Here is a 9,633-nt window from a genome sequence, read left to right as displayed (position 1 = left end):
ATTACTTCATTTCTGCTTTTATTTGGCTGAGTTAGCTTATTTTAGGGATAAGTACCTAAAAATGAAAATAATACGAAATCAATGTAAAGCGGGAAAATAAAATAGATAAAGGTCCTAGAACACCTAAGCTTAAGGGGTTTAAATGCGCACTTTTCAGCGCTCATCATTTGGCAAGGTATATTGGAAGTCACGAGGCTAGCCGGGTATTGTGTAATAATTCGTTGAGCCTGTATCGGAGGATGCAAAGGCAGGGATACTATTGGCCGACGATGGCGAAAGATGCAGCAGCTATACAAAAAACATGTCCAAAATGCCAGGAATTGCGTGAGGAGGCTCAATATGTGCCAGCATTGAAGAGTATTGGAGACAGAAATATGTGAAATACCTTAAAAAATGATTGCTTCCATAGGATCGCGAGGAGGCTGCTCTGTTAAGGAAGGAAACAAGGCGATTCTTCATATGCAACAATGAATTAATGAGGCGAGGCTTTGATGGCAAGGCAAAGCGATGTGTCAACTCTGCCGAAGCCTGCAAGGTTTTAAAGCAGGTTCACAAGGATGAGCACCAATGATGGAAGAAATTATACAACTGCCTCATACAATGGGGTTATTATTGGCCAACAATGCAAACTGACAACAAAGAATATGCCCGAAAGTGTCGCGAATGCCAGATCCACGATCATGCCATCCACGCACCAGCAGTGGAGTTACACTCCACGGATGCTCCCTGGCCATTCCATACTTGGGCCATGGATCTAATAGGTCCAATCTCACCCAAGTTTAGAAAGAAAAAGTGGATACTGGTGGCAACAGAGATTTATACCAAATGGGTAAAGGCAGCGACCTTGTCGGTGGCAATCGGACAGGTCGTGGCAAACTTCATGAAAGAAAACATCATATGTCATTTCGGTGTACCTCAGGTCATTGTATCGGATAACGGAACCCCTTTTGTTAACAGTAAGGTCCGTGCACTCCTATGAAGATATTAGATAGCCCACCGCAAATCGACGCCTTATTACCCAAAAAGGCAATGGAAAAGCGGAGGCAACTAATAAGACGCTAATCCGGATCCTGAGTAGGACCTTGAAGGAGTAACATGATCAATGGGCCGAGCAGCTGCCCCTTGCGCTTTGGGCATACCGAACAACTGTAAGAGGAGCCACAGGTTCTACGCCCTTCTCCCTAGTATATGGCATAAAAGTGATACTTCCAATTGAGATAACGGTCCTTTCAGGGAACCTATCCGGGCGGAGTAAGCTGCAGTTCGACCCCAGGATCGGGGAGCTTGAGGGACTCCAGGAACAGAGGGAGCACGCCAGGAACAAAATCGTGGTTTACCGAGGAAGGATAGCTCGAGCCTACAATGCTATTGTTCGGCCTCAAGTTCTTCAAAAGGGAGATCTAGTTTTGAGGACCGTGGTTCATGTGATGCGGAACTTATCTGCATCAAAGTTCACCCCAAAGTGGGAACGTTCGTTCGACGTCAAAGCTACAGGTTCCAGTGGAAACTATGAAATCGGAAGAATAGGCAGCCGCAAAATATTGGGAACATTCAATGCCAAATGGCTAAAAAAGTACTATTCCTGACCTGAAATTCTCCCAAAGGCCCCCATGTTTGTGAAAGGCTCTAAGGCCTCAAATATGCTCTTGTAACAAAGAATATATATACATATATATATATATGAAAATCCTGAGATGAAAAGGGCCCAATGGACTGTATCCTTGGTGACTGCATGCATAATTTTCTTCTGTAATATAACTTCTGGTTTACCTCATTCCTGGTAGAGGTCACTAAAAATACTAACTTCTGGGTTACTTCGTTTCTAGTAAAAGGTCATGAAGTAACCAACTTTCGGTTTCCCTCGACCTTAGTGGAGGTCATAAATAAAAAAATTATGGTTTGCCTCGTCTCTGGCACGAGGTCATTTATAACTTCATAAAGTGCGACAGAAATATAATAGGAAAATAAAATATTCCATTTTAGTCTAAGCAGGTTAAGTATGGCAAATCAAACTAAAAGGGACATGATTCATTGATAAAAAGGGTAGCATATATAATTCCCTCCCTCGGATAGGGTATAATTAATACATAATTTCTTTCTTTACAAAACAAATTATTTGCCTCATTGCAGCATCAAGGCAAACCACGCAAGTCTATAGTAGCAGGGCCAAGTAGGGACGACGTGGCACTCGATCTCGCTATCTAAATAAGTGATGTGCCGCTCCCTCAAATTCATTTATTCTTGCAATTCGGTCAAAAGAACTTTTTTCTCATCCTCGACCTGGTCTCGAAGGTCCTTGATTTCTTCTACCATCCTTTCGCGCTCTCCGAAAGCTTTGATTCGCACAAAGATATCGTGGGCCCAACTTATGTCGATTTGCGCCCTCCTCAAATTCGTAAAAAAATAATTGAGGGAAGCAAGATCATTCTTGCTTAAAGAGCGTTCCCTGGCTACATGAAGGACTGTCACTAGCTCGTATATGGTTTTGAACACGAAGTCCAAAAATAAAGGCAACATCCCCTCGAGATTTTCGAATGTCTGAGGGTACTTAGCCTTTACCTCATCCAAAATGCTGGCCTCGATCATGGAAACGGTGGTCCCTCCCCATGACACGGGTGAGGAAACATCTATCTCTGGACCTAACCTTGCAAGATTTATCTGAGTTTGGCCTCCTTCGGGTGAACGGTCTGCTCCCTCGATTGAGTCCTCATTTAATGATGGTGGAACCAGACTGTTACCCCCAACTTGGTTAATGTCATTTTTGGAACTATTCGACCTCGAATTCTCATCCTCGGAAGAATCACCAGGGCTTGAACTCTCTAATTCATCTAAACTGTCCTCCTCAGGGGGAGGGAGAGATTTGATGGCTGTCTCTACCATCTATTCTAACTCAGCGATGGGTTCTCGAGGAAGCACCTGAACAATCTCGATCTCAGTGTCACTGTCTCCATCACCATGGCTAGAATCATGGCCCTCAAAGCCACCAACAACCTCTGTCACGACTGCCTCGACATCTAAAAAAGGAGGAGACCAACAGTTAGTAAAAAGGGGGGGGGGGGGGGAACTCCACTAAGAAAGCAGGGGAATACCTCTATTGGATGGTGAATGGCTAGGGTTTCTTTCAAAATTAAAAGTCCCTATAGCTGGATCCATAGTGGTGTTAACCTCCCCCGTATCCTCATCATACCGACCCAAGCCTCGGGCCAAAGGAATCAATTCCTTCCCCACCCCATGTTGCAAGGGCGGAGGGGGTTCAGATCGGATGACAATACTGCCCTTGCTGCCTGCTCAGGGTCTTCAAGAACACTAGCCAAAGTGTGAAGGAGATCAGAACGAATTGCCAAACCAATATGAATTGTATCATCAGTAGGTACGGTTGTAACAGGGACCTTCTCGGGGGGAGCAGTACGGGATCTCGTGCTTGTAGAAACCCCAGCTCAAGCCGGTGGGCGAAGGACTCTTGAAGAGACAATAGGGTTCTCTATAGTAGAAGTGTCCTTGGAAGCACCCTGAGAATAGGCGAGGAATAGTTAGCATAGGAAATGATAGGAAGAAATTAAAGAGTGAAGTGTGAGAATCTACCTTGCCCCGTTTTGAAGAAGTAGTTGCAGGCACAAAGGTGCTGATTTCCTGGTCGAGCTTACGTCTATCACGGCGGGCTTTGGGATCTTAGAGAGCTATCACGGGTGCGGTAATATTAGGTAAAACCAAGAGAGGTAAATCTGGTGTATTGCAAGGCTTACCGTATGCGGTTATAGAAGTATTCTTAAAAGGACGGGATGAGATGTCGCTTTTTAAAAAGGGATGAGCAGGGACGGGAACTGGAATACTGAATATGAACTCTCTAAAGGAAGCAATCACTTTTTTCCAATAGGCCCTAGTTTTCGCAGCATATCGCCACACCCTCAAGGTAGAGGGCACATTAAGAATTTGGCGATCTCCCAAGAGTTTCACTTCCTCGGAATCAAGAAAGCAGGAAAAGCCCAAGGGATAGGTACTGTGACTTTGGCAAGCTCCGAGGCCGTAGTCCCGAGACAACCCCTAATCTAGCCCAAACTGTCGAGCTACCCGGTGAGGGTTATAAACCTTTCCCACCCCCGAGTGAGGAGGAAGGAGTGCAGGAAAATAGCGTATAGAGGTCATGGCGAGGGCAGGGGTACGCTTTAAAGACTTACCCGAAATAACCATACCATCCTTTGAGGCACAACAACCCACCCGACGTCCATTAGTATAAGGGCGAGCTACAAAGCAACTCTCCCTATCAATAAATTATGCCAATTTTTTCTTGGTATTATGCTTGTGCTACTGAACAGATCACTTCAAACCACTATCTCGAGGTAGTGTAGCGAGGCGAGGGCCATATTTTGGAAAATGTTCATATAAGGACATTTGAAGAAAAATGGCATTGACAGGAGTAACCACTGTCATACGACCCACAGAACGCTCCATATGGGCATGTGCCAAGTCAAGCTCATGGTAAAGTGTTCCCAAAAAAAGCACGACCAAAGGAAAACTCTTGCCGCAAGACAATCTGACAGCCTGAGGGATAAGATCGGGACGGGGCCCATCATCAGGGGGACCCGGAAAAACAAATCTAGATAGCCATGTTAAGAGAAAAGCAGCAAGTCGAGCCGAATTCTTACACTTAGGACCACCGAAGGATTCCTTATCTTCCTGGCCTTGAGGGGGAAGATCTCCAAAATAGTAGCGAAGGAGTGACACGAAGGTGCATTTCTTTCCCATTTTTGGGAATTCCTCGTGAAGGCCATTGTCTTGGTAGCGCGATGCAATCTTCCCCGCCGAGGTAACGCCACTGCGTAATTTAGCGGCGAGCTTGAACTCATCCTCAGGAAGAGACCAAGAGCTGGGGTCGTGCTCCCCAAATACGTTCAAACACATGAGTTAGACCACATCCTCAATAGTAGGGGTGAACTCCCCCCAAGAAGTGACAAAGGTGTGAGTGTCTCGGCTCCATCGAGACACAGGAAGCACGATGACGTGAGCATCCCGCGGTATGGTCAGCTTTCGAGTATTGCGAATGCCATCTGTAATTCTCGCGGTTTTCAAAGTTTTAGAAAACTCAATGTCGGAGTGAGGAAAATTGTCACGCTCTACCCTTAGTTGTAGCACCGAGTTAGGTGGACTAGGTACTCCTATGGATGCATAGGGCGCACCCTCTGATAGGAAAGTACCGTTTGGGACTTCGTCCACTTCACTTAATGAGTCATTGTTGACCCAAAAGGTATCATTCGGTCCAAAGTAAGGAGCGACTCGCCACTCAGCCAAAGGAGGAACATTAGGGACATCGTCGCGTACTGCCATGACTTTGGTTCGACCTCGACTGAAAATCTTAAGAAAATCTTGAGAGAAAAATAAGCGGCTTGGTTTGTTTGAACTTTGAAAAGAACAAATGTTTGCTTAAATAGTGGGGGCCAGCGCCCCAAGCATCGCAACACCCCTGACAAATGAAAAGACGGGGCTCGGGATTTGAAACGGCATAATTCGGCGCACCAGTAAAAAAAAGACACGTGGAATGGGAAGTCGTAATAATATGACCCTTCAATACCAAAACGTAATAATAATAATAAGGGTTCTTGAAGAATTAATTAATAACTTTAATTAAATAATGACTTGCTCGAGCTCCCCTCTTAACAACCTCGAGCAGTGGGGCAAAATGTTGATGACTGCGCCACGATGGCCGCCTAAGTGGCGCCACCTCGACAAAAATAGGCACACCTAGCCAGTGCTTACCTGGCATGCCCATAATGGGATTGGGTATCCTCGAGCTACTCATCCACTAACTAGACTTGCTGATCGAGGAAGGGGTCGCTACCCTTCCTCTTCCTTGGATGTGCCTCGCTCCAGTCGGATGGGCTCCTCCCCTCTGCTTTTCTGAGTTTGCCTCCTAAAAAGGGCAACCTCGACTAACCTGTTTTACGATTCCCCTTTTCCTTGGGGAGTAGGAACCCTGAAATATTAAATTGGGACAGAGCCCTACGAGGTCACGAAGGCAGAACCTTGAGGAGGGCTTTCTCCCTTTTGGAACTTGGGAATCTGAGGGCATATGGATAGGTGGCTGAGATCCAAGGTGTCGCCTTAGCCCGAGGCCAACACAAGGGGGAAAGGATACTCGGTACCCAAGCTCGAGCAAAGCGAGATAAAGAGTGCATTGATTGCGAATGATGTCTGATAAGACCTGCATTAATTAAGGAGCGCCATTACCTCTTTTGACCGGGAGGTAAAGCGTCGCGGCCTGTCCATCAAGGTCCTATCCGTCAGGAGAAGTGACCCCTGAACCTATGAGTAAGAGCGAGCTCACCCGAAAGGATATTGACTGAGGGGGGAAACACTATAAATAGGGGTGTTAATTAGCCTTTAAAAACAACAACTACCACATTAACTGCTGCTTACTGTTAAGCTCGAGTTTACGAGGTACCGAGGTCAGCCTTCCCTTTCTTAATCTTTGTGCTCAGAGAATCCCTTGTGTTGCTTAGATCTCTACTCGGATACTGATCTCAGATTCCTTGGTCTACGTATTCTCATCCCATTAAGAACTAACTTCAACACCCTTTAGAGTACCTTCAATAAAGGAAAAAATTGCATTTATATTTTCTCACCATCAAATAATTTGATCAAATTGCAAAGAGAATAATTTTTACTTTTTCATTTTTTTTTTTTTTAAAAAGAAAATCTTTGGAACGAGTTGGCTATTAACAAACAACTGTTCATAAAGTGCAATTTTATTATATATATATATATATATATATTTTTCCTGCATGAGAGCATAGTATACAAAAATTAAAAACTTAACAAAAATAAAAAAAATAAATAAATAAAAATTAGTGAGAAATTATACATGAGGCTTTAGACAATATCAATTTTTGCACCAATAAAGATGTGTTTATGTTCAAATTGTTCATATCAATTTTTGCACCAACATAGAGAAGCTAATGTTGAAATTGTTCATATCAATTTTTGCACCAATATAAAGAAGTTCGTATTCAAAATTCAGTTTATGCCAACACTACAAAGCAGAGGAATACCGAGACATTTTATTATTTTCATAAGGTCATGAGATTATAACATAGTTCTAACCTTTCTCATGTACTGGAAAGGTTCAGCACAATAAATGAGATTCACCATTAAATTGCTTTCTAATTCATGAGAAATATTATAACCATGTTATAGTGTCATGATCGTATGAAAATATAAAAAATGTAGCACACTGAATTGAGAATTCACCGTTAAACCAATATGCAATAATAAAATTAGAAACATGGTTTGATTTCTAATGAGAGGGAGGCTACTTTGAAGCTGCAATCAACTCTAGACTTAGAAGAAATTTTATGGTGTCAGAAATCAAGAGTTAAGTGGCTTAAAGAAGGGGACAAATGTTCAGCTTATTTTCACAATATGGTCAAACAAAGGAGGTGTTACAATGCAATAGCTTGTTTGAAGCATTCTGGGGGGGGTAATGTCCTCTGATATTCAAGTGATTAAGGAATGGCTTGTGCAATATTATGAAGAGCTGTATGCTACTAAGGAATCTGTTGTGACAGACGTTTCTACCCCTAGAAAACAGATAGCAGCTGAAGATTGGCAGGAGCTTGATAGGGAGGTTACTGTCGAGGAAATTAAAAGGGTTGTGTTGGCTTTTAGTCCAGACAAAGCCCCTGGCCCAGATGGTTTTCCAGCTCGATTTTTTCAGAAATATTGGCATATTGTAGGTAATGATTTGACTAGTGCTGTTATACATTACTTTACTACTGCTGTGATGCCTATGGGGATAAATTCTACTTTTCTTACTTTGATTCCAAAGCCAAACCATGGTGATAAGTTAGAGAATTATAGACCCATTGCTTTATGCAATCTTAGTTATAAAATCATCTCTAAAATCTTGGCAAATAGACTAAGTGTTGTTCTTCCTAAGATTATTGGGCTAGAGCAGTCGGCTTTTATAAAGGGAAGAAGAATTCATGAAAATATTCTGTTGGTAACTGATGTGATCAAGACATTTGGGCTGAAATCTACAGGGCCAGCTATGGCTTTAAAGGTTGATCTTAGGAAAGCTTATGATTCAGTTAGCTGGGCATTTATTCATAAGACTCTCCAGGTTTATGGTTTCAGTGCTCAATGGATAAAATGGATTATGCAGTGTGTTACTTCTTCTAAGTTTTCTGTTCTTTGTAATGGGGTGCCTACTGGTTTTTTCTCCGCCGGGAGAGGGATTAGACAGGGCTGCCCTCTTTCTCCTTTACTTTTTACATTAATTACTGATCATTTCTCAACCCTTATGCATGAAAAAATAGTAGGAGGGCAGATTAAGCTGTGCAATGTGGTTCGAAAGACTGGTTTATTGGTATCTCATGCTTTTTATGCAGATGACCTGTTTATTATTGTGAAGGCAGACCTTTCCACTGCTAAGACAATTGATGAGGTGCTTAATCGGTTTCATAAGGTTTCTGGGCTTGAAGTTAACAAAGACAAGAGTTCAGTTATATTCTCTAAGGCTATCAGAGGGAAAAGAAGGATTTTACAGCTTTTGCAAATGAATAATGAAGTTTTCCCTTTAAAGTACCTTGGTATTACCCTAGTAAACAGAGTTCTGAAAAGTGTTGACTGTACGGGGTTATTTGATAAAGTTAATGCCAGGTTGGACCATTGGAATACAATAAATTTATCTCTTGCAGGAAGAATTGAGCTTATCAGATCAGTCTTATATTCGTTCTTGTATCATTGGGTTTTTGGATTTACAATTCCATGGGGCTGTATTATTGCTTTGGAGAAGAAGTTCAAATGTTTTTTGTGGAGTGGGAAATTGGATTCAAGGAAAATGTCTTAACTCAAATGGAGTCAAGTTACACTTCCTTATGCAGAAGGTGGTTTTAATTTACGTAGAATTTCTGATATTGATTTTGCAGCTAAGGTATCTATTTGTTGGGATTTTTTGCGAAATAAGGAGACTCTTTGGGTGCAATGGATGCATGCTAGATACTTGTAACAATATAATTTTTGGATGGTTACTCCAAAAGCTCAGGATTCAAGTATTTGGAAACAAATTTTGGATACAAGAGATTTTGTTCAAGAAAATGTGGTGTTCAAGATTGGCAATGGTGGGTCTTTTAATTTGCTATTTGATCCTTGGTATGCAGGTTTGTCCCTGACTCAAAGATTTGGTGCCACCATGTTCAGAAATTTTGATAAACGAGCTAAACTAGATACACTTATAGTTGATGGTAGGTGGGTTTTACCTCCTTTCTTTCCAGAAATTGCTGCTGTGTTTGTTGCTAACGTACCTTTGAAGGCTGGAAATGATGAGATCAGTTGGATTCATGGCGAATTCAGCTTGAAGAATGCTTGGACTGTTTGTAGAACTAGGGGACAAGTGGTCAGGTGGAGTAGTTTGTGCTGGAAATTTTGCAGACCAAGAGTTGCTGTGATTTTTGTTATTATCATGCACAATAAGAATCTATCATTGGTTAACTTACAAAGAAGGGGGTTTCATGGACCATCAATTTGCCATAATTGTTTTCAGGCAGAGGATACGAATAACCATCTATTCTGTTCTTGTGAGTATGCGGTGGAAGTGTGGCAGCAGGTTGTTATTTGGTTAAATATTACTGATAAACGGTT

General features: G+C 42.4%; 1 protein-coding gene across 1 annotated transcript; it reads left to right on the top strand.

Moving 5' to 3' along the window:
* Nucleotides 1-622: 622 nt before the first annotated feature.
* LOC132301585 (uncharacterized) lies at nucleotides 623-1,586 on the top strand. The gene is made up of 2 exons (XM_059798824.1): nucleotides 623-961; nucleotides 1,116-1,586. Exons 1-2 carry the CDS (start codon nucleotides 623-625, stop codon nucleotides 1,584-1,586), a joined length of 810 nt encoding a protein of 269 aa, XP_059654807.1.
* The last annotated feature ends 8,047 nt before the right edge of the window (nucleotides 1,587-9,633 follow it).

The sequence above is a fragment of the Cornus florida genome, unplaced genomic scaffold (genome assembly GCF_030987335.1).
Source record: "Cornus florida cultivar Cherokee Brave unplaced genomic scaffold, ASM3098733v1 CherokeeBrave_3.0.0_Hap2_Chr03, whole genome shotgun sequence".
Lineage (NCBI taxonomy): Eukaryota > Viridiplantae > Streptophyta > Magnoliopsida > Cornales > Cornaceae > Cornus > Cornus florida.
The sequence above is the reverse complement of the archived record's forward strand: the minus strand, read 5'-3'. Positions and strand labels throughout refer to the sequence as shown.

Bases quoted from the DNA above. Each gene is read 5' to 3' on its own strand.
- LOC132301585 (XM_059798824.1), top strand. From the start codon at position 623: ATGCAAACTGACAACAAAGAATATGCCCGAAAGTGTCGCGAATGCCAG. The intron at 962-1,115 runs GTCCGTGCACTC...TGGGCCGAGCAG, and splicing joins CCCCTTTTGTTAACAGTAAG to CTGCCCCTTGCGCTTTGGGC.